Source organism: Armigeres subalbatus, chromosome 2 (genome assembly GCF_024139115.2).
Source record: "Armigeres subalbatus isolate Guangzhou_Male chromosome 2, GZ_Asu_2, whole genome shotgun sequence".
In the NCBI taxonomy this organism is placed as follows: Eukaryota; Metazoa; Arthropoda; class Insecta; order Diptera; family Culicidae; genus Armigeres; species Armigeres subalbatus.
In genome coordinates, this window is record NC_085140.1 from 408,891,190 (window position 1) to 408,917,903 (window position 26,714).

The following is a 26,714-nucleotide window of genomic DNA, read 5'->3' on the forward strand; positions in this document are numbered from 1 at the left end:
CGCCGCCTACAAGGTACTATCTCATATTTTATGCCGTCGACTAACACCAATTGCAATAGAGTTCGTGGAGCAGTACACAGCAAAAAATATTTAAATTTACACGACGTGTAAATTAGAAATAATGTAATAATAAATTGATTGAATCCGAAATATGATTGAAAATTGAGTTGTTTTCACAATTGCTTTAAAAAATTATTGATTTAATCAGAATTGCGATTGAAAATTGAGTTAATTTTAATGCACATAATAAGAGCATAAAAAACATATAATTTTAAATTTATTTCCATCTAATTTTATAGTACAATGTATTTTTTAACAGCTTCTTTAAAAATAAATGGATAACCATTTATAATTCAATCAAAGTTGATTTAATTTTCAATCATCGTGTAAAATTATCCCGCATCCTCCGAAATCACACATTCGAAACATTTTTGGAAATCATGAACTCGCGTATGGGAAGCAACATTTTTGCACGTCCTTGAAATCAGCAGCATGAAATTTACACTTGATCATGTCGGAACAAAACAAACTGAAAACCACCTGACTGAGTGAAAAAAACCGAAGTGCGCTTGCGGCATCCACCATTTCGTTTCTTTTTTTATCACATTTTCCGTAGTTCGAATTTGTGCTGTGATTTCGTGGAGCATAGTGTAAAGATGATGGTAAAACATATGACCTGTTCCGGGCACCAGTATCCTGTACATTCAGTTGCCAAACTAAAAACCATTCGTAACGGCAAACAAAAATGTACAAACGAGCAAACTTGGTGATCAAAAGGCTGCTTGGTTCCGCCATTCAAACCCTATGATGCTATAGATTATTGTGCATCCGCAAGTGGAGGACATGATGCAGCACCCTCTCCAATTTGGTATTCGGATCTTAACAGAACTATATTAACCATCTTCGGGAATATTCTTTCAAAATTTTCTTCAAAAATCGTGTGACGTTGAAAGGTCAATCAACGGCAACACGCGTTAAGCAAATGCAGCGAATTGTTTGCAAAATCATCTCAGTTTTGTCAAACTTTGAAGTGGATGGCAGATTTTTCTAGAATAAATAATTGAATGAATAAATAAATAAATTTATAGAACTCGATTCCACGTTGTTTTATTACTGTCACATTTGTTTTTAGTTTTGTTTTAGTCGAAAAAAATTGAATTGCGTTGATGTATAGACCTATATGCAATTCTGTTTTTGCATTTAGGAATATTGTCAAAAAGGGCGATTTGTTTTACAACATATGGTTGCTATATAGATGAGGAACTGAATTGAATACATTATGCCTTTTTGAAAACCTGGCTTGAATTGTCCATTTAACTTTCTAGAATTTTTCTGCCAAAATTCCTAAATCTAAAAAAAACGTCGTAAACGAATGTAAAACTACACCATTATTTAAAATTACACGATCGTGTAACTTTAAACGCTTGATGAGATTCAATTGAAATTACATGCCATGTTAATTCACATGTCTACACTTTCAATCCGTGTAAATTTAATATCTGAATCATATTTACGTTTATTTTCATGCTCCAAATATATACCAGACGGGATTCATGGGCGATGCATTTGAAGATGGTCGTGGAGGATTAACGCTCACTTGGTGTTTTCGGGATGTAAGTGGCAGGGTGCAAATGGTGGATGGTACGTGGAGGAGACGAATGGACTACGAGTTGCATCAGCTGTTGTTCACTTTGCGAAGCGAGCAAGGCTGATCAATCAGGTGGAAGACGGACCCTCCATAGACTGCGTGGTTGACGACGTGCAGCCAAGGGCCGAGCTGATAGAGACGACTATTATGTACTGCAAGGGTCACTCCGGCCTTATAGCCTGTTCAGATTACGCCATTAATGACATAATAATTGGCATTTCAGGGTAAATACGCTTTATGATGTCATTATTTACGTAATATTCCATACATTTTGCGCTGTCAAAAGATACCCGCTAAAAAGAGTCACAAAGAATTTATTACGAACAATTATTACGAGAGAGCTTTCGTTCTAACTGGGATGCAGGGAGAAATTCAACAAAACAAAACTGACAAGCGTCACGCTCTCTTTGCCAGAGAGAAAATTCTCTCTGTTTTCATTTCGTTTCGTAGTTGACAGTCATGCTCTTTCTGTCGAATGCATGTTAGATGGAAATCTTCTGAGCGCTGAAGAATAACTCGGATTGTGATGGTTTTGTGGAAAGCATTTTATATGATGAAAAATAATGATGATAATTATTTATTCTCCACTTATTCAACATGAATTGTTTAAAAAACAGATGCTCTCTAGAATTAACATGAAGTATTTAACTTAAACCTAGATTTAATAGAACAAATCGAATAAATTTTCAAAGTTCAAGGGCCAATGCGGAAGACAATTTAAAACGTAAGAATGGTTGTAAAACGAATATATTTGATGAATAAACATGATTTCATAAATTGTTTCAATTCTGCTCCTTGAATGGCTTAATATACTTTGGATTTCAACATTTTCACGTGGGACAACTGTACGATTTGAATGGGATGTATATATAAAGTAGAATAACCTTAAATAAAACATGGATTGGTAATGCATTAATTCATCCAAAATCCAGTTTAAATTATATCACATTCACACGATTCGATTTTGTTAGAAGCTGTATCATTGATTGTCGAGTAGAACGCAATGGTTCAGTTTCCATTTTTGAAAAAAAAAAATTGCTGGGTTGCCCTTCATACATGGAGATACTGGTGGAAATACATTTTAGTTCGATAATATTTCTTGAAAATTGGTCCAATCGTCCTTTTTTTATTTATTTGTGAGAATTCCCAAAAGTATCTAAACTTTTCTATCAAATCTCCGTTCGATCATAGTACAGAATCAAAATACTTTTTAAACTTAAAAATAAATTGAGGAATAGTCTGATTCCCCGAAGAACGGCGCAGTCAACTAATGAATGTAGCTTCGCTCATTATCCTTAATGAGAGCTTCAAATATTCTTCAAAAATCCCTTTTCATATTTTTTTTATATTTTTTTTTTCGTGGAGACTTTGCTTAGAAAAAAATGTTCGATTGTCGCCACACAAATGCTTGATTTCGCAAATTAAATTTTAAAACTCTCCTTGAATTCAACCCTGTATTAGCGTGCAAATGAGGAAACATGGAAACGTCAAGATATATTATCTTGCTGCAGTCTGAACACCTCGTAATAATTGGATACCCTCTCACTTAACAAAGTCATAAATAGCCCAATCTGAATAGGCTATTAGTCTGAATACATAACATGATATTAGGGAGTGGGTCTGCCAACTTCTTATTGCATAAACGGATGGCTTTCCTTCCATCATTGGATCAATCTGGGAAACGTGGGCTTGATTTTATTATTATTTGTACGAATTTCTAAAAGGGGATTCTCTGCTTCCGGAAGGAGATCCCGTAGATCTCGCATAAGTTTCTCTGCTAATGGAACTAACCCACCCATTTTTGGCCCTTGTTACAGGAGTTAAATGAAATACAAACAATAATATGAACAAAGAGCTAGTCAGATACAGTGCTTTAGGCAGATTCCTTGCTACAATAAATAGTAGCACTATCATCATCACCAATGGAGTGATCCACCTTGATATTGATGCTAGAAATCACCCTGTGATCTGAATATAAAAATAATATTTTGAAACGTATAGGGAGCTATCCATATAGACCATATAGGCAAAAGTTATGCAAAATAAAAACGCGTAAAATCTTTCGTTAATATTTCAGGCACTTACTCTGAAGCGCTACAAATTTCATTCGACGGGGAATCGTTAATTTCATGGAAGACAGTAAACTTCCACTTTCTCCACAATTTTCAGTTTGTTACGCATGCCTACTTTTAAGTCGTTTTAGTTAAAATGTTGAGTTAATAAATTGATGTATAAGAAGTCATGAAAAACAATAAATGTAGCTATAAACTAAATTGTATAAAGGTTCTTTTCACTTCATATTAAAGCATATAAACAAGAAAACTGATTCCAAATTTGCGCAGGGCTGACAATAGTTATCGTCATAGTACGAAATATCATAGTAGCGACGAGTTGTAGTGTCTTCATTGCGACGCTAGCTTTCGTCGTACAACTAAATCGAAGTCTCCCGTAGCCTTGCGAGCAAAGGCGTAGGATTGCTTATCCGGAAATGGCGAGTTCGATTTTCGGTCCGGTCTAGGATGTTTTCAGGTTGGAAACTTTCTCGACACCCTGGTGGGCATAGTGTATCCATTGTACTTGCCACACAAGATACATAGGATTCATGCAATGGCGGGCATAGAAAAGCTTTCCATAATTAAGGAAGTGCTAATAGAATACTGTTGAAGTTGAAAACCCGGCCAAGTTCCAGTTAGAATGTAGAGCTATTGAAGAAGAAGAAGAAGATATCGAAGAACGAAGACTTGTATAGACATGTATAGATTTTTATCAATCCTTCGTAATAATAAATGAAGTATCGTTTGAAAGCGTTTTAAATGTTATTGATACATTTATGTTACCAAATTTCCTACTATTTGTTTATTTTAGACGCCATTATGGTTTTAACCAGTCCGTCTTTAGTGACGTGCAATCAATTATGCGAAGAAGTGACGACGGAAATCGTCATAATTTTTGGCTGCGCAACTATCTTCGTGGTAGGCATGCGGCGCGAAGAATCCGAATAGGTGCTGCGTCGTGCAGTGCTATGACGAAGACTATATTTGTTTCGCTTTCTTCATACGTCGAGAATGACTATTGCCAGCCCTGTTTGGTTGTATAGGTAGAATCTATGCATTTTATTTTATAACGTAACGCTGGGTAGACACCTTTACGTAGTGTGATACGGGGTAAGATTTACCACAGTCACATTGCCAGCTACAGACAAATCCTGACCCAACGAATACCTTCCCAATATTCAACTCTGTGGTACTTATGAGAGTGTCGCTGAGTCGAGAGCTTCTCTTTAAGTATCACACTAACATATCCTTTCCCTCCCATGGATGCGGTACAGATGAGCGTATTCAGAAATAGTAATCCTCACGCTTTTGTAGATTTTGCCTTAGATTGAAATCAAGGACTACACCTGCCTTGATTTTTCATATTTAAACATTAACATCAGCGAATCATGGCTTCACTAATAAATGGGTATAATGAAACGTCTAAAAAGAAGTATGTTGAAATTTGATTTATATGTAGTGCTTTATTTACTGTTATTTGCTTTGCTATTTATACACATGGCTCATAAGGAGCTGTACACTAATTACGCAAGGACATATGGGGAGGGTAGGGTAAATGATATATTTTGGACATGTACATATTTTGGACAAGCCTGACCTTCTTCGATCAATATTGTAGGAAATTTTTTATCGAAAGTATGATCATTGCATACTTTTACCTTCCCAAATCAACTATTATTTATCTTTAAAATTATCTAAAATATAAAGCTTTCTACCAAAGTGCCTGCTGGACGCAAGTATGCAGGAGAACATGCATTATAGGACTCTTCGTAACATGCACCTGAAACACGTTCAAATTGGTTCAAACGGCAATCTTGAGGTCCTGCGGCCAAAGTTTGATTGTAATTGACATACTAACATATTCCAATCGCTTAACATGAACTTGAGACGGAAGAAAAAGGAGTGACCAAAATGAAGTTATGTTTTTATGCATCAGACATTTATTGGTCACCCCATGTACAGTACATGGATGAACCATTAATTGCCAACTTTCAGGCTGTTTTCAATGATATCGATAAGATTGCGAAACAATGTTAATTTCTGGTTTAATCTATGTCAGTTAAGCAAATAAATGCATTTAAATGAATGTGGATACGTGTAGGTAAGTCATACCATTGAGATCTATAGGTGGCCATTTTTAAATTAGGAGAAAATGACTCTGTCCAAAATATATGCAATTTCCATGTCGAAATTATATATTTGATGTCCAAAAAGAAAATATTTCAGTTCGCTGTATATCACAGTTTACACCTAGTAAACGTAATTTACTCAAAAATTGGGCAATGGAGACACAAGACTAATCATAGGTTATGTATTTGGATGAACCTAGTGGTTTTCAATTGGTTTATACTATTCAATCTCGATATATTTTCTAATGAATGTCCTGCGCTTGTCCAAGATACATCATTTACCCTAGTCTCATTTTCTAAATGTCAGATACAACTACAGTTTTACTTCTTCTAAAGTTCTCAAGGAAAAAAGACAGAGAAACATGCCTTTTAATTGTTATGAAATATGATGAGATAAAATTCTCCGCTCGTCATTTTTATATAAGATTTTTCTATCAAACTTAAAGTTTGATGTGTACCATAAACTTTCTCTTTTTACATATGTTGTTGGCTTCAAGGCAAATCTTGACTCAATCAATATGTAATTCCGTAGTACTTGTCACTCTTTTTGTATGAATCATTGAAAATTTTTGTATGGATTGCCACACTTCGGTCAACCCGCCCTCCCCCCTCTGAGCGTTACGTTATTTATGGATGTTCCCATATACAAGCGCGTTCATGCCCTCACCTTTATGCAGAAAAAAATCTTATCTCGAATCAATTCAATCGCAAAACAGAATGTAGAAGACACCCTCAGCTGGCTTTGAGGTCGCCAGAGCCCACATCAATAGCAAAAGCGTAAGGATTCAACAAAGAACTCGATTGCGACCAGAAATCTCGCCGGCGAGCGGTGCGGTGAACGGACGGTCTTTGTCCGACGGGGCCAGCGGGCGTTGCTAGACGATGGTGGGCATGTGTCTTGCCTCGTATTCGCAATCGGCCAGCCGTGGCTTAGCCACCTTGGACGACCGAGAGGGGAAATCGGTTAGAGCCTACGGCCCGAGATAAAGGTCCTCCTTTGAGGATCCACGATATTTTACAGTTAGGCGCGGAAGCCGATTGGCTTTGCGGGGCGAGCCGTGTGCTGGACGGAATCTACCATAAAAGGTAGAAAAAGAGACAAAAGAGAAGAGGTCCTAAAGGACACAAAGGAATTAATTCCAAGCTCCGTAGTACAGGATTGGGAATTACCTGAACACTTTTTCCCCGGAGCTCACACTAGCTCCCACTAGAAAGGGGGGGGGGGGTTACTTGGAATATTGCACTTTACTTCCACTTCACAGCACACGGACGCCTGATTTACTAAGAGGCCGAATTTGGGCAATGGCTACTCTTTTATACCAAATTCCCTCCATATTTTCCCGCTAATTTTTGTTGCATTTTTCATCCAACATGACATGTGCAGAATCATGATGCCATGTTGGATATTTGGAAGCATCCATATGTCTTTACAGCGGTACCAAACCCTAACGCTTCTGTGCACGTTTCTCGTGAAGGCTCCGACAAAACAACGTAACAACAAAACAAAAAATATCAATTTGTAACGGTTACATGTTGCTCTACCGTAGTCAAGTGAATTCTTTATTTATTTATTATCAGACTAAGGCCGGAGTGGCCTGTGCTGCACAAAAAAGACTACTCTATTCAGCTCGGTCCATGGCTGCACTTCGCCAACCACGCATTCTGCGGAGGGTCCGCAAATCGTCCTCTACCTGATCGATCCAGCTTGCCCGCTGTGCACCTCGCCTTCTTGTTCCCGTCGGATCGTTGTCGAGAACCATTTTCACCGGATTACTGTCCGACATTCTGGCTACGTGCCCGGCCCACCGCAGTCTTCCGATTTTCGCGGTGTGAACGATGGATGGTTCTCTCAACAGCTGATGCAACTCGTGGTTCATTCGCCTCCTCGACGTACCGTCCGCCATCTGCACCCCACCATAGATGGTACGCAGCACTTTCCTTTCGAAAACTCCCAGTGCGCGTTGGTCCTCCACGAGCATCGTCCAGGTCTCGTGTCCGTAGAGAACTACCGGTCTTATAACCGTTTTGTAGATAGTCAGTTTGGTACGGCGGCGAACTCTATTCGATCGGAGCGTCTTGGGGGTCGTACACTTATTACGTAAGCAATTTTTCTGGGTTTTTCGACCCCCTCCCCCCATGTAAGATTTTTTTCATACAAATGATTTTTTATTTATATGGAGCGTAAGATATTGACCGACCCCCTCCCCCCCTAAGTGCTTACGTAATATGTGTACGGCCCCTTGCGGAGTCCAAAGTACCTACGATTTCCAGCCACTATGCGCCTCCGAATTTCTCTGCTGGTATCGTTATCGGCGGTCACCAGTGAGCCCAAGTACACGAATTCTTCAACCACCTCGATTTCGTCACCACTGATAGAAACTCGTGGTGGGTGGCTTACATTGACCTCTCTTGAGCCTCTTCCTATCATGTACTTCGTCTTCGACGTGTTGATGACTAGTCCAATCCGTTTAGCTTCGCTTTTCAGTCTGATGTAGGCTTCCTCCATCCTCTCAAAGTTACGTGCCATGATATCAATGTCGTCGGCGAAACCAAATAACTGGACGGACTTCGTGGAAATCGTACCACTCGGGTCAATCCCTGCCTTTCGTATTACTCCCTCCAAAGCGATGTTGAATAGCAGACACGAAAGACCATCACCTTGCCGTAACCCTCTACGCGTTTCGAAGGGACCCGAGAATGCCCCTGAAACTCGAACTACGCACATCACCCGATCCATCGTCGCCTTGATCAACCGTATCAGTTTATCCGGAAATCCGTTTTCGTGCATTAGCTGCCATAGCTGGTCCCGATCGATTGTATCATATGCGGCTTTGAAGTCGATAAATAGACGGTGTGTGGGCACATTGTATTCGCGGCATTTCTGCAATACCTGACGTATGGCGAACACCTGGTCTGTGGTAGAGCGTTCACCCATAAATCCCGCCTGGTACTGCCCCACGGACTCTCTTGCAATTGGTGTTAGTCGGCGGCATAAAATTTGGGAGAGTACCTTGTAGGCGGCGTTCAGCAATGTTATTGCGCGGTAGTTGCTACAATCCAGCTTATCGCCCTTTTTGTAGATGGGACACACGATACCTTCCATCCACTCCTGCGGCAGAACCTCATCCTCCCAAACCTTGTGCAGCGCTCTAGCCAGTGCTTCACCACCGTGTTTAAAAACAGGTAGTTGGTCAACGCCACCGTTGCCTGCCATATCGCCATTCAGGTGCTCTTCGTAGTGCTGCCGCCACCTTTGGATCATCTCACGCTCGTTTGTAAGAAGGTTCCCGTTTATGTCCTTACACATATCGGGCTGTGGCACGTGGCCCTTACGTGAACGGTTCAACTTCACATAGAACTTTCGTGCGTTATTAGCGCGGTACAGTTCCTCCGTCTCCTCACGGTCTCGATCTTCCTGCTGGCGCTTTTTCCTCCGGAAAATCGAGTTTTATCTGTTCCACGCCCGTTTGTATCGTGCCTCGTTCGCCCTCGTGCGGTGTTGCAGCAATCTCGCCCATGCTGCATTCTTCTCCTCAACTAACTGCTCACATTCGCCGTCATACCAGTCGTTTCTCTGATCCGGAGCCACCGTGCCTAGTGCAGCGGTTGCGGTGCTTCCAATGGCGGATCGAATATCTCTCCAGCCATCTTCAAAAGATGCTGCGCCTAGCTGCTCTTCCGTTGGGAGTGCCACTGCCAGCTGCTGAGCGTAGTTTTGGGCTAGTCTACCGCCTTGTAGCTGCCCAATGTTTAGCCGCGGCGGACGACTCCGATGCGTGTTGATCACCGTCGAGAGTTTTGAGCGCAGACATACTGCAACGAGGTAGTGGTCGGATTCAATATTCGCACTGCGGTAAGTGCGTACGTTCATGATGTCGGAGAAGAATTTACCGTCGATTAGAACGTGATCGATTTGGTTTTCCGTTACTTGATTAGGTGATTTCCATGTGGCCTTGTGGATATTCTTACGGGGGAAGAAAGTGCTTCGGACTGCCATTCCGTTGTCGTTCGATACGGTATGCAGACTATCCGGTCCGATGACCGGTCTATACATTTCCTCCCTTCCTACCTGAGCGTTCATGTCACCGATGACGATTTTGACGTCCCGCAGTGGATATCGATCGTATGTCTGCTCCAGCTGCGCATAGAACGCTTCTTTCTCGTCGTCGGATCTCCCTTCGTGTGGGCAGTGCACGTTGATGATGCTATAGTTGAATAAACGGCCTTTTATCCTCAGCTTGCACATCCTTGCGTTGATTGGCTGCCACCCAATCACGCGTTGGCGCATCTTTCCCAGCACTATGAAGCCGGTTCCCAGCTCGTTGGTGGTGCCACAGCTTTGGTAGAAGGTAGCCGCTCGATGCCCGCTTTTCCACACTTTCTGTCCTGTCCAGCAGATTTCCTGCAGCGCTACGACGTCGTAGTTGCGGTGATGTAATTCATCGTAGATTAGAAGTAGAGTAGTAGCCTAGCGACTTGCAGTTCCATGTTCCAAGCTTCCAATCGTGATCCTTCATTCGTCGCCTAGGTCTTTGCCGATTATATCGAGTCGTATTATCTTCTATGTCGTTCGTAATGGTTGTTTTTAAAGGCGGCTTATTGGGACCGCGCAAACCTCCTGTCTCGTCGGAGGGCCGTCGTGTCAGGGCTGTTTAGCGTATCACCTAACACCAGGACTTGGGCTTGTGCGCTTTGAGCGGCACACGGTCGCTTTGGTGGGGCCTACTTGCGGATACATGCAGCTTTTTATAGAGGTTTAACAGGGCCCACTGTCAAACCCCACCACATCCTAGGCAGGCGCCACAACTCGCAGATAGCCTGGGAAGGGATCGTCAAGCCCTTGGACATAGTCCCTGCTACCCCCCAAGTGAATTCTTACACATTGAATTTGAAATTCCATAGGAAGCATCATATTAATGTTTTGATTAAATTCATGTTTAACATATTTTTCTTAGGGTAGCCAAATTACTCCGACGTCCCCTACTGAACCAATGACAGAAAGTCGAGAGGCAAAAATTATAAGAGAATTATAGTTTAGAGAACAAAATAAAGCAAAATTGTAAATTAGTTAAAGAATTGTCCATTTTATAAAGAATATCACTTAGGTATTAGTTCCACTGCAGCTAATTTAATTGAAGTTCAGCGAGAATATTGCAGTGAAAACGGGTTAGTGAAGTACATAGCATTTTATTGATATCATTTTAAAAAATGATTGAAAGACAATCGACTTACCTGAAATTCCTCTGACTCGCTCTCATTATCATCGAGCAGATGTATCGTGAACGCACCCCACTGTGTCGAACTCGCGTGAAAGTGACCATCCTCCACGTGCAAGTACCTAGTCGAGACCGTTTGAGACCGTAACCGATTAAAGAGTGCCACTTTTGTACCACTTGCTATACACAGATCGGCATTTTTGAGCGATTGTTTCTTCTTCGACGGTTTCGATATCACTTTGATCCGCTTGGACTGAAACACACCGATATCGTGTCCACTGCCGTAGAACATTTTCACCGAGAGCATAAAATGTTTTCGTTTGTCCGAATCGGAAATGAATAACGTTTTGGCGGCACAGTACTGTTTCGAGTTGTTCAAATCGAGCGGCTGCATGTCCTGGTCGGAACTGCCGATACCTATGAAGGCACATAGTTGGGTGGATTGCTCGCTTTCGCCGCGGCGCAGCATCTGCTCTTTGCGTAACCGCCACCCTTCGCCGAACAGATATATGCAGGGTGGCGGACAGAAGAACCTTTTTTCATTGCCGTAGGACTTCTGTGCAACCTGAAATAGAAGGGGAAAAGTAAACCATTATTCAAAATGTTGCAGCATCAGTTTATTCTGAAGAACAAATGCAGGACCGACAGGTGCAGAAAAGTAAAGGCATAATTCACCGAAAATCGCTACAACAAAGCTGGTAGCCATGAATGCCGTCCAAAATAGTGACTTTAGTGACCAACGATGACGAAAAAAGTGACCAAATAGTGATCTTTAGTTGCGGAAAAAGTGACCAGATAGTGACTTATGTACCTATGAAGTTTATAACCTACAAATTACATTAGCAATGTTATGGTATTATTCGTATATTGAAAACTAGTGATACTCATGTATTTCGTTTGAAATCTGGAATGTTATCAAAAATCAGGAAAATTAACAAAAAATGATGAATACTATTCCTAGCCACTCCCATCTTTACCGGCACCAGGGACCGGATGAAACTTAGCAAGAGGCTTAGCGACACACTGAAAAGTACCATTGAGGAAGATACTTGTTGGGTGAGCCAGAAGCTAACAATATGACCATGGTAAATCTTATTTCGTAACCGGCTTCAGAAGAACAGATAGTGAGTTTCAATTTGTTACACACAATTATGTTTATTATTTTAACAACGATTTTTAAGCAAGTTCTACAGCATTGCACAGTGGCTAAAATCGGGTTTCTAGCGCGTTTATTAAATAGTTCCTTTATTATGCAATTTAGCGTAATGGTGTCTTCGAGACATTTTATCAGAAAGTTAATGCGCTTCTTTGGAGGTATTAAGCTTAATGATCAATCCCCCTAAAAGTGAGATGAAAAATGTATTTTCTAACTTCACAACATATAAGGTTTGATTCTTCGTAAAAGTTGTAGCAAAAGTTCTCCTGAAAAACTTTGTCGAAAACACCAAGTTCGTAATTCCGTTACATTCGGATATTTTTTTACGTTCTATGCTAACAACCCCTTAAAAATGTTTTTTTCATCATATCTTTTTCATTTTCATTTCTACATTTTATGCATGTTCTAGAAAGATTTAGATAATATTAAAATACGCCGTGGCTAGTGTTACTTGAAAATGAAATCTTAAAAAATAAAAAAATATGACAGTTTTATTGGATTTTTTAGTCATATTTGATTTTACTACAACTTGACAACGGGCAAATTGCGGCAGTCAATCTCATACGCATAGCAAAGTACAAGTAATGAACTTCAAATTAATACCTGAACTGTAGAGTTTGAGAATGTTTCATCAAAAACCACTTCCTACTATGCAAGGTAGAAATCAATCACTAGAGATAGGGTTCGGGTTCGGGTTCGAGTCGGGTTTGTGAGATGATAAAATGTCGGGTCTGGGTCGGGTACGAGTTTAATAAATAAAATATTGAATATTATTTTGTTCGCTTCCGGTTATTTTAAGGCTGGTTCGTTGTTTGGGCCTTTATCCTTTTGAGTGTAAAGAGAAATATAAAATATCTAGTGAGTTTTCTGCTAAAAAATTAGTTCGGGTCCAGCTCGGGCATAGGACTACAAAAATTGTCGGGTACTGCTACGTTTAGACAAGGCAAGTGAATTGAGCAAGTCGCTTGAATCGAACGCGAACTGAACGTGTAAACACCTTAATTCAATTCACTTGAACGAAAAGAAAGTTGAACATGTTCAATAGGGTGGCTCAAATTAGTATGGGAAAAACTTTGTTCAATTTTTTTGATGGGCCGCCCTCTTATTTGGTTCTATTTGATGCCCTGATGCTCTGGACAAAATTTCAGCCAAATCGGTCAACGTTTGGGCGGTGCTAAACTCGTTGGAAGTTTATATGGAAAATGTATGCAGAAACATCCAAAAACAGTAAATTGCAGCTGGACTACACAACTTACGATGAAGAACTATGATACTCATTCAGATCTTGGAGAATTTAATACAGAATGTTATGCAGAAAACCGCGAGAAGATTCGAGCTTGCCCGGCTAAGTTATTAGCATTTCTCTGCAGTGGGGTTGCAGCAAATTTCGTTTCTTTTACCTTTGAAAAGAAATAAATTCACCCCTACAACACTCCAGTAAAATGCTAATATCTTTGCGTAATAAACTCTAATCTTCTCGCGGTTTTCAGCATAACATTCTGTATTTTATTTTACAAGAACTGAATGAGTATCATGGTTCTTGATCGTAAATTGTGCCGTCCAACTGCAAATCACTGTTTTGGGATGTTTCTGCATACATTTTTCCATATAAACTTCCAACGAGTTTAGCACTGCCCAAACGTTGACCGATTTGGCTGAAATTTTGTCCAGAGCATCAGGGCATCAAATAAAACCGAATAAGAGGGCGGCCCATCAAAAAATTTGAAAAAGTGTTTTTTGAGCCACCCTAATGTTCAACTTTTGGCAAGTCAATTGAATTCAACTGAGTTGTTCAATTCACTTGCCCTGTCAAAACGTAGCATACGGGTCGGGTTCGGGTTTGATAAGATTTTTCATTCCGGGTTCGGGTCGGATCCGGGTTTGAAAAGAATTTATAAATCGGGTTCGGGTCGGGTTCGGGTTGACAAAATGTGAAACCCGACCATCTCTATCAATCACCCATCACAAGGAGAACTAATGCACCATGCGTCTCCATATGCTTGTATGCTTATACATCGAACATATTCGAAAATTGTTAGTATAAAATTATTGTAATGAAATTACGAACTTAGTGTCTTCGACAAAGTTTGTAGAAGAACTTTTGCTACAGCTCTCGCGATGACGTATACCTTCCATATTGTATAATGGAAAAAATAAACTTTTCATCTTACTTTTTGGGGGATTGATCATAAGGCTGAATACTTCCAAAGAAGCGTGTAAACTTACTGATAGAATTGGAACATCCATAAATTACGTAACGCTTGAAGGAGGGGAGGAAGGTTACCTTAAGTGTGTAGATCTTAGATGTTGAATAACAAATTTAAATTAAGTTTTTGAGGCTTCGAACTTGACGCCGACTTGTCGAAGAAAATTAAGAAACTTTTTTTTCAGAATTTAAGAACATGATTCGAAATCCAGAAATTAATAGTTAGTAGTAAATTATAAGTTCTAAATGGAAGTAACCAAAGTTTGAAAAATTGAAAGCTTAAATAGCAGATTCACAACTCCACCTCCATGAAATTTGAAAAAAAAAATTAATATATTTAATACCCTAAAAAATTTCGGATTTGATCTGTTTATGTAGAGTCCGACACTAGTACTTGTTTAGGGCATAGCCGTTTTTTTATGGAAGTTCAACAAAACGCAACACTACTTGTTAAGGCAAGAAGCAACAAGATAACCCAGTTCAAAACTTTTCATAAATCTCACCGGAGACACTGAAATCAATGAAAGTGCTTCCATCTGTTACACAAAAACTCAACCATTAATACTATTTTTGAAGGTTTTTGTTCATCGTGTATCGAGAATGTAAAAAAAAAAATCCAGAAAAAAACAATGTTTTTTAATAACTCCGGAACACAGTGGCTGATTGAGCCAATTTTAGCGAAAAATTAGGAAGGATTCCGCGTCGAATGCAACCTGTTGCAAGCAAATCGGCTAAGTACAAAAACAGTGTATATAACACTATGGGTCTCCGAGCCTTCTATCAAAAGTTCGGTTTCAAAGTGATTTTATAGCCTTTACGTATACTTAGTATACGCGAAAGGCAAAAAAAGAACACGAACGTCAGTAACAGTTACTCAGCAGCATCATCTGTATTTGTTTGTTCTGAAACGAGATTGATTCGTGACTTCTGTTTAGACATATTTTTCTGATAGCTTTTTGTCTTTCTCGTATACTAAGTATACGTAAAGGCTATAGGATGACTCCAAAACCGAACTTTTTTCTTTAAAACTCTGTTCTCCCCCTCCACGATAACAAGTCGCTCCATAGAAGGTTAAAAGACTATTATTCTTCCATTTACTTCCACTATTAACTTTTTTATGTATCAACAAGCAGATACGTATTTCGTTTCCTACTTGGAAACTTCTTCAGTGTTTGTTATCGACTTATCGAGTCGACTGTACCTACATATAATATTTAAATTCAAAGAGAATTTGAAGATACAGTGAACAATTTTCCTCCAATCATATATAACTGAATAAATTTAAGAAAACCATTTAAGAAAAAAATGAAAAAAGCGTTCTGGGCTTATCACTGCACTTCACTTCTTCCCAAAGGACATTGAAAAAATCAAGTTTTCACAAACTTCTCCGCACATGAGCAGCCGGAAATGTTGATGGAATGCCAATTAAACATCACTCTTTGAAATCAGTTACTTGTTTGGAGCGAGAACTTAATAAAAACTGCTTTTTTGACCGAAAAAAACTACTAAAAACGGATCGCGGAACGAATCGGGACCGGCAGCAGCAAACTAATATTTAGGGTGGCTCAAAAAATATTTTGCTCCGCCACACTTAGTCGAATATGTTTCATATTCTGGGTGTCTCCCGATGGTTTGGGCTGGTTTGAATAGGGGCTTACCGTGTACAGGTCGTTTCAGGTTTGTATGAGAGTTGATACGGCGAAGTTGAATTTTACATTATTCTGATTGTGGCGCTTCGTCATTGGGCCCTGGCGAGGGGGAAGACCATATGGCTGGATGAAATATTCAAGAGCTTTGATTCCATAGACAATGCATATTGAATTATCGTTCCGATAGTTAAGAGTCGATTGTAATCGAGGTTGCGAATCCTTAGCATGATAATTAGGCTTCTCAGAAAGCATCAGTGAAACGTGTAATTCAACAAAATAGCCAGAATTTGTCTGTGATAACTATCGCACCAGGAGCAGATACTTCATACAAAAAGTGTGACATGGAAGTGAGCGGGGTATAAAATGCTATTTTTGCGTTACGTAATCAATGGATCTTTCCCAAGGTGCGGTTTTCATTCAGCTATGTGGGTTCTGTTTTCGCCTGCGTTTGGAGGAGAGGCACTGTAGCCAGTGTAATGAAAGGTTTAGTTTCCCATACTAGCTTTCATACAAACTTTAACCGGCTTGTGCTCAATAAGTTTTTGTTCAAATCGGCTTTTGGAGGACACTCGGAGCATGGGACGGAATCGATTGAGGGTGGTGGAGCTGGGTCGGTTTTGAACCACTCTACTAATATTCTTTGATTTTTTTTTTACAAATACGACACCAATACTACTACAGTATATGACAGTTTTTATTGTACCAATACTTTCAAAGCTTTGTTTTGATACTCAACCCACCTTCACCTTAAATTGTGGTGAAAGTTTCATCAGTGTTGATCCCCACGTTCAAAAGTTATCGAAGATGGAACGCGAGAGACGGGAATAAATTTTGCACACTCACGGTTGAAATCCAACATGGTCAGGAGGAATGATTGCAGAGTATCTAAAATTTTCGAAATTGACTGTTAATACCGACAAATGTTATCGGGAAACACTATCGCTGAATCGCGTGAAACAAAACAACGGTAGAAGTGGAACATACGACCAGAAACTACAAGTGAAGGTCCGTAGGGCAGTTCGGGACAACTTTGGGATTTCCTTGCGTGTTTTAGCAAAAAGGTTAACTGCGCCGTACGTACAGCTCAAAGAATCTGTCGGCGCGAAGGTTTCAAGTCGTATCATGTCAGCAAGCATCCCAACAGGACCCTGAAACAGAACCTGGTTGCCAAACGTCGCGCAAGAATGCTGTACGAGCAAGTTCTGACGAAATACAATTGATGTATTTTGATGGACGATGAAACTAATATTAAAATGGACTTTCAACTCCCGGGACACAAGTTTTAACTTACCAAACGGAAGGGTGATGCCCCAGGAAGATTCAAATTTGTCTATGTAGTGACCATAAATGAGCACCCGCATAATTACAAACTGTACATGGATATTTTCCCGTGTGGTCGACAACAGTATCCTTTACTGTTGACAACTGTAAATGAACAATCTCATATAAAGTTTTAACAGTTTGTGGTACGGTTATTTGACAAATAACATTATGTTGAATGGGTTGTTAAGTTATGTCACCATAAAAAATCGTCTGTTTTTGCGTGAAATTTTTTCGCTCAACAGTATGATAAAATGTTGACATATAATGCAGGAAATAAAGAACATTTTAGAGACAGCATGTTATATGTTGACATTTAGTGATGATGTCGAGCAGTTATAGTTGAATCGATCGAAAAGTATTCGATAACCGCAATGTAAACTGTGAAGCTATATCTTACATCGTAATAATGATTCTGACCATATAACATGTTGTTTTTTATTATGCGGGCAAGTATACAAGGAGGAGTGTCTTAAGAAGTGATTTTTGTTATTCATTCAATCACAAGCTGACTTAGCAAGCTGCCATTACAGGCGGGATGTAATGGAATGGTATGAACCGAATGATATTAACGTTATTAAAAAACAATCAACCTACCAAAATACCCAAATTTTCGTCCCAAAATATTAGGCAACTATCAGAGGAAGGAGTATCGGCTGAGTACCGCCAGAAGCTCGACGAACGGATAAGTGCAATCAACGTTAGGGACAACATCAACGATCTATGAGAGTCGATCCATGGAGCGGTGAGCACAACAGCACGAGAAGTGGTAGGCACTGCACAGAGGCGACCCAGGACGGGTTGGTTCGATGTGGAGTGTCAGAGAGTGACAGACGAGAAGAACGTTGCCAGAAGCCGGATGTTGGTGTCGGGTACCCGATCGAATAGAGATCGCTACAAGGAAGCAAGAGCAGCCGAAAAACGATCCCATCGCAGGAAGAAAAAAGAGTACGAAGAACAAGTTATTAGTGAGGCGCAGGAAAAAATGGAGCAGAACGATATGCGGAAGTTTTATTAGTCTGTCAATGGCGTGCGGAGAAAGACAGCGCCATCTTCCGTCATGTGCAACGACCAACGAGGGAATTTGCTGACAGATAAAACTGAAGTGGCTGCCAGGTGGAAGCAACACTTCGAGACTTTGTTGAATGGAGGAAGTGACGGTGCATCAGTGAACAAAATGAATATTAGCGACGATGGACAAGCTGTGGAGTCACCTACACTAGATGAGGTTAAAAAAACTGTTAAAGAGCTGAAAAACAATAAGGCTGCGGGGAAGGACCAGCTCCCGGCTGAACTTCTCAAACATGGCAGTGAGCAGCTTTATGAAGTTCTGCACCATATTATGTCGAAAATATGGGAAGACGAGGAAATGCCTGCTAGCTGGTTGGACGGCCTCATTTGCCCTCTCTTTAAGAAATGGCACAGACTGGAGTGCGCCAATTACCGAGGAATAACCCTCCTTAATTCGGCGTACAAAATTATGTCCCGTATTCTGTTCAACAGATTGAGACCGCTTGAAGAGTCCTTCGTCGGCGAATACCAAGCAGGTTTTCGTGAGGGCCGATCAACGACGGTTCAAATGTTTACCCTGAGACAAATCCTTGATAAATTCCGGGAGTACAACTTGCAGACACATCATCTGTTTATTGATTTCAAGGCGGCTTACGATTCAGTGAAACGGAATGAATTATGGCAAATTATGCTTGAACATGGTTTTCCGGCGAAACTGATACGGCTGATTCGTATAACGTTGGACGGATCGAAATCAAGTATAAGCGTGGTGGATGAAATATCAACGTCATTTATTACCTTAGATGGATTAAAGCAGGGTGATGTACTCTCGAATCTACTCTTCAATATAGCGTTCGAGGGAGCGATCAGCAGAGCTGGTGTACAAAGAAGCGGTACCATTATCACAAAATCGCATATGCTCCTGGGATTTGCGGACGATATCGATATTATCGGAATTGATCGCCGTGCCGTGGAAGAGGCTTTTGTGCCTTCTAAGAGGGAGACAGCGAGGATTGGACTCACGATCAATGCCAGCAAAACGAAGTACATGGTCGCTGGCAATCAACGTGGGTTCATTAGTGGTGGTGGTAGCGAAATGGTGCTGGATGGTGAAAAATTTGAAGTGGTGGAAGAATTTGTGTATCTTGGAACATTAGTGACGTGTGATAATGATGTTACCCGCGAGGTGAAAAGGCGTATTGCAGCTGCAAATAGGGCTTATTACGGACTTCGTAACCAGCTTAAGTCCCGTAGTCTGCAAACGAAAACAAAACTCGCGCTGTATACTACTCTGATTCTTCCGGTGGCTTTATACGGCCATGAGACATGGACGTTAAAAGAGGCTGATCGGAGAGCTTTCGGAGTGTTGAGCGTAAGGTGCTGCGGACAATACTCGGCGGTAAACAGGAGAACGGTATCTGGCGGCGTCGCATGAATCACGAATTGTACCAGGTGTATAAAGGGCTGGATATTATTAAGCTTATACAAAACGGCAGACTACGGTGGGCTGGTCACGTTGTTCGTATGTCGGAAGAACGTCAAGCGAAGATAATATTTAGTAGAGAAACCGGAAGAGGCCGCAGGCTTCGTGGAAGGCCGCGTACACGATGGCTTTTTGCAGTTGAAGAGGACCTGAGGGCGACTCAATGTTCAGGGCGACTGGAAGCGATTGGCCCAGGATCGAGTCCAGTGGAGAAGGATACTCCATTCGGCGTAGGTTCATCGAAGAGCTGTAGCCCATCAAGTATCAGAGGAAAACTTAAGAAATGGTGTAAGGCAATCACAAAATCATCTGATATGGAGAAGTGGTGTGAAAAAATGGCAGATCAAGTTTACCGTTCTACTGTGCAAAAAATGATGAGTGGTATTGAGAGAAAAGTCCGAAAATTCATTCGAAATGCCGATGAATAATTTTTCGATATTTTTTTCCTTTAAAGTTTACTAAATTTCCTGTATAATAAATCCTAAGCCACTTTTTTGTGCACTTCTTAGGCAAAGAAATGTCTCATTTCATGCGACCAAATACTAAGTGGATCAAGCTTTATTTATACTGCGAATAAATTTTACAGATCTACGAAAGCCTTGGAAAATGATCACGAAAGTTGTCTTTTTGTTGCAAGGTACAATAAATACGATCATAAACAGAGTAAGGTAGGATAATTACATAGTTCCATAATCCATATCAGTGTAACAAATTAATCTCTTCTCGATACAAAGAAATAAATAACGAATTGCAGCGGATTTCTTGCTATCAGGCGTGCTTACTATTTAACAAAAAAACAATAACTTTACTTTCATCCCACTGTTTTCGACATGATGGATATGGGAGCTATGAAATGAAGCACCGGAACAGTAACCATTTATCAATCAGTACCTAGTAGCAACTATTAATTTTATTTCCCGGTGTATTCTCACAGCATATTATTATTCCGAATCTCGTTTACTCGGCTAATGCTGAACTTAATTTGACAGACGAACACACCGAACCCAATTAATATGTTCCGCAATAACAATTTTGGACCATTTTCGGCATTTTATGCAAACGCTAATAAGACCCTAAACAGAGTTCATTATTGACCATCAATGCGATATTTTATTAGCTAGTAATAAACATCCATCTTCACTTGCGGTTGAATCGAAACATTTACTGTTTCTCTTTTGAACGTTAGTACGCTTTCTGTGCTCAGTGGTAGATTGAATTTCCCACGAATCTATTCCTCCATCGAAGAAGCAATCAAAAATTAAAGAAAATGATCAAATAATTGAAAAATTGCTTAAGTAGCTCGCATAGAGATGGTGTATCGCACTGCTAAATCTGTCCGTGAGACACATTAACGTTTCATTCCTTTTGTCATACTTGCGAGTAAATTTAGCGGAAAAAATGCTTTTCTTTACCAAACTAAAACAAAACGCCCTGGTACGCGAAACTAGAGAACCGAAATTATAGAAACATGTGACATTGAAAACTATTGTGTTAATAGCTAAACATCACTAATGACCATAAAGATTGCATTGCATGATTACTTTGGGATGTCTTGCTGTTGTATGAACCAATTAATGTACCCCCGTTGTGGATGATTGAATCACGACATGAAATTTTACATTGATCCCATCGCCAGTGTGTTTGTATAAGTGTGATGAGAAATTGTCGATCTGTGCTCAGAAAAAAACGGTACTAGATTGGGTTGATTGAATTAAATTATTACAGTACAGACAATGGTAGGCAGATGAATTCACCCAGAATTCAAAACCGTATGTCACAGAATATTTGATGAAACTAGACTACTCACTGTCCTAATATAAACGAAGCATAAGATGTTGTATGGTGCACTACAAAGTATCCATCCACTAATAGTTTCACACTCGGCCATGTGTGTTGGTCCCTACGACTACAAAACTAAGTGGCAGCTTGTTTTAATTCAATAGTAAACCATTTTCAACGCACTTAAACAGTCAGTCACGGTATGTTATTCACCAACGATGAATGAACTCCATACCACTTACTGAGAAGCAGGAAGCTCAAGTACGGGTGATGAGCATCATCATCAGTGACATAGCATGTGTTTTGTTACAGAGACCAAATGCCAGACACAAACACCCAATCCTCATATCGTGCAGCACTATGTGAATCAAAGGCACGGAAAAGACGAGGGAAATGATTGAATTTGGTTTAATCACACTCGGCTTGATGCACTGTACATTACATGTACAAACGTACACATCATCATCGGCGGCCACCAGAGAGATTGGTTCCCACCCCAGCCAGTCAACCGGAGTCTTATCCATCCACCCATCCATCCGTCTCTTTCGCTCTTGATTAGTTTGGAGGAATTTTCTCACGGTCCATTCTTCTCGTTGTTGTCGTCGTCGTGGTCATCATCATCGTTGCTCTCTTCACTGCCTCGGACTCTGGGCCAATGTTTGATCGTTTGCTGTTGTTTGCTGTTGGTGTCGCGCTTTTGTTGCAGCTTTCTGATGTCTGGCTAAGCCTTCCAGGGACCCTCGTCCATCAGCAAGCACTGACTGGTCTCCACCATCACCTCAATCGAGTGGCGAGCCGAAGTCTGGTGGGGCTGAGGTGTATCCGAATAAACTGAACGACAACCGGCTTTCTGCCGCACCGTCCGGGTTGGATAGAGCAATAAACTACTTAAATTCGATTTATGTGCGGAACTTTTATCGTCTCAGCGTGGGGAAAATATTTCGATATTGTGTGAGAACGCACTTTGCTAACTGGAGTCTCGATCGGAAAAAGGGAAGAATCCTCATCATGTATGCAGTAAGCATTCTACTACCGTTGGATCAAACTTCGTAGTTGGAAATTGTATAACTAATCAAATTAAGAACATATGTCATATATCTAAAACAAGCTGATTTTCAATATTTGTAACAGAACACAACGGGTTATATCACAAATAAACACACTCATTTATTCAACCGTATTCGTGAAACTTTACCGAACAACTTTATCAAAAAATTATGACTATTAATGATTCAACTCCCGATTAAACAAATATTAGAAGCTTTTTCCATTTAATTAAAACCTTGTCTTTTGACAAGTACACTTGATTCTTTTTCTACGCGGGGGATGCGTTCCGTGTAAAAAAAATCAATTCAAAATTCGAAAATCCGTGTAAAAAAAGTTTTATGATTTCTCGACGAATCAATTTTGCATGAATAAATTGCAAAAATTTTGTATGGGATTTTTTTTATACGGTCAAACTCCCGTCAAATAGAAACATTGTACACTGATTCGTGTAGGCTACCAAAAACGGCAATCTTGACGGACGAACGTGTGGTGATCGAAGGGTGGAAGCAGCACTACGAGGAACACTTAAATGGTGCTGAGAGTACAGGCAATGAGAGTCAAGGCAGCAAAGGAGATGACTGCGTCAGTTCAGCGGACAATGGAAGCCAACCAGCGCTCATCTTGAGGGAAGTTAAGTATCCCATCCAACAGCTTAAGACCAATAAAGCAGCTGGTAAGGATGGTATCTGAGTTGAGCTAATCAAGATGCCCCATCTACAGGCGACATGCCAGAGTGTGAGAACTTTCGAGCAATTCCCTTAACCTTTTGTCTGTGCTCTGGGGTCAATATGACCCCAGGCCACTTTGAGTGGCTGCCATTTTTTTAGTTTTCAACCGATTCTCCAAATTTTTGGTAGTTTGGTAAAACTAGCCGAAATCTGTCTCCTATGTGCAAATTCGCTTGAAAAATCTTGAAAATATGCGCTACAGTGTCCTTTTTTCAAAAAACTTACGTTGTCTGTGCTCTGGGGTCAAATTGACCCCAAATTGAAATTGCTATAACTTTTTTAATGTTTGGCCAATTTCGGATTTTTGGGGCTGTTTCGAAAGATAATTTAATTATTTCAGGTCGTTACCAAAGATTGACTATAGGTGGACGGGTAAATCGCGGGGAGGGATTTTCGTAAAAAAGGGTAAAAAACAGTGATTTTTCATGCTTATTTTATTATATCTGAAAATCCTACCCATTCTGAACTGCACCTTTTCAAAAAGGTTATGCAGAAAGGCGTGTGGTTTGGCATGAGGCATTGATTAGTTTAGCGCTTGATCGCTAGGTGGCGGTATATTTGAATTCATTATTTTAGACTACTCAAGTAACTCCGATATATAGAATTTTCCTCATTGTAAATATTCTAATCGCACAATTTTGACATTTGTAAAGATGACGTCTGTAACAAAGTTCGTCTGGTGGGAATAGACTGTCATGCGACGGAATAAATAACAAGGAAATTTACAAATAGGCGGCGCTAGTGTACTTGCAATATTCTTGCATATATGAAATATTGCTTTAGCTTGAGATCCCTCATACTTACACCCAAGTTGTATTCGGCAACATTGTTCAGGATGTCTATCACTACAAAGTGGTGCTCAATATAATGAGCATTTCTTCCCATTTTAAATTTGTGCGATAAGAATATTTACACTGAGGAGAATTCTATACATCGGAATATCTTGAGTAGTCTAAAATAATGAATTCAAATATACCACCACCTGGCGGCCGAGTTCTAAACTTATCAACGCCTCATGCCAAAGCACATGCCTTCCTGCACAGACTTTTTAAAAAAGTTGCAGTTCAAAATGGGTATGATTTTCGGATATAAGTAAAATAATCATGAAAATCACTGTTTTTGTATCCTTGTTCATTAAAACCCCTCCCCGCGATGTACCCGCCCACCTATAGTCAATCTTTGGTAACGGTCTGAAAGATGATTAAATTATATTTCGAAACAGCCCCAAAAATCCAAAATTGGCCAAACATTGAAAAAGTTATAGCAATTTCAATTTGGGGTCAATTTGACCCCAGAGCACAGACAACGTAAGTTTTTTTGAGCACAGACAGAAGGTTAAGGACGTCTACAAGATTATATCCCAGATCATCTTCTGTTGTCTGTCACCAATTTGTTTGTGGGAAGTTATCAAGCCGGCTTCGTTGACGGCAACTCGACAACGGACCAGATCTTTACTGTACGGCAAATCCTTCAAAAATAACGTCAATACCAGGTCCCAAACGCACCATCTGTTCATCGATTTCAAGGTGACGTGCGACAGTATAGATCGCGTAGAGATATTGAAAATTATGGAGGAGAACAGCTTTCCTGGGAAGCCTATCAGATTGATCAAAGCAACGGTAGATGGCGTGCAAAGCTTTGTGAACACTCCAGTTCGTTCGAATCACGCTAGGACTAAGACATGGCGATGGACTTTCGTGCTTGTTGCTCAACATGAAGGCTAGAATGACATGACGCAAGAAAGTGTCATGCGAATGCTGGCTGTAACAGGGCTGTAATTCCCTACCAACCATCCAACTTCTTGACATCTATGAGTGCGTCGGTGAGTCGCTGGCCTCTCTAAGTAGATGTAAGTAGATGTCATATCATCATTTCCTTCCCTTCCCTACTAAAGGAGAAGATGGGCGTGGCCGGCAATATACATGACAGCTATCAGTATGCAATCTACGAAATACTCCGTTACAACGCAACGTAAAAAAAAGCCCTTGTCATAAGACGAGTTTATACCATCCCATTGAATTCCACCACTTAATTGTATCTTGACAGATACGTATTTCGACCTCAACAGTAAGGCCGTCTTCAGTGTCTCGTACTTGACTCGACTTCTGATAAGAAAATTATTTTGAGCTTTTTAGTGGAATGTCTTCACTTGTCATAAGACGAGTTTATACCATCCCATTGAGTCGAGTCAAGTACGAGACATTGAAGACGGCCTTACTGTTGAGGTCGAAATACGTATCTGTCAAGATACAATTAAGTGGTGGAATTCAATGGGATGGTATAAACTCGTCTTATGACAAGTGAAGACATTCCACTAAAAAGCTCAAAATAATTTTCTTATGTAAAAAAATGGTCAATTCAAATTTGAAGTGCCATCCAGAGCGTTATTGAATAAAGATTCAATTTGTTATGATTAAATCATTCAACTCTATGATTAAAGATTATGATTAATGATTTATTAATTTTTGACAATGATTATGATTAACATCTTTGACAATGGTTCACGATCACGATTGACGATTTTTTTTTCTTCCCAAGCAATGGAGGGGGAATCTGCTCAACAGACATCCTGGGTTGTCCAGGAAGTGCGGAGTTAGGGACTACCTCCAACAGCAAACGAGGGAGGCAGGACTACATCCCCGACCCGCTAAACCGTTTCCATTGCCGCCAAGCCCATAGTCCCTTCGGTACAACCAGAAAGTAATGCTTCAAAGGGCGATTGACGATTACCGATCGTGATTAAATGTTGACATGTGTGTACGATTAATTATTAACAATTAACGATTGATTAATGATTATGAAAAATCAAATTGAATGATTGGCATAGTTATTAATAATCAAGTAACCTTAATTCCAAATTAGGTTATTAAAAGGTATAAAAATTATATGATTTTGATTAAAGATTAATGAATAAAAGCGATGTATGCAATGATTAAAATTGATGATTAATGAATAAACTCAAAACAATTATGAATATGATTAGTGATTAATGATTAAATGATTGAAATCCTCCTCTCTTTGGAAAAGGGGACTGCCATACAAATGAAACACCAATTTCTTCACAACTCGAGAAATAATCAAGCAAATGGAACCAAATCTAACATGTGGAGATTTTGGAAGCGAAGATATATTTCTGTGGTGATTCGAACCCCCCCCTTCTGGAAAGGAGGGGTCCCATACAAATGAAGCATATATTTCTGCATAACGCGAGAACTAATCAGAGAATACATCAATTCTAGACGAAACGAAGTTCGTCGGGTCTGCTAGCAATGAATAAATAATCCATTA

The 26,714-nt window shown here is 40.1% G+C and overlaps 1 protein-coding gene across 2 annotated transcripts in view; it reads right to left on the reverse strand.

Annotated features, from left to right (window-relative positions):
* The window catches only part of LOC134213358 (suppressor of hairless protein), a 65,356-nt gene that overhangs the window by 24,890 nt on the left and 13,752 nt on the right, over nucleotides 1-26,714 (reverse strand). For both annotated transcript variants that reach the window (XM_062692350.1, XM_062692349.1), the window contains exon 3: nucleotides 11,064-11,612. In XM_062692350.1, the coding sequence (XP_062548334.1) occupies nucleotides 11,064-11,612 (549 nt within the window). The remainder of the gene's footprint in view (nucleotides 1-11,063; nucleotides 11,613-26,714) is intronic.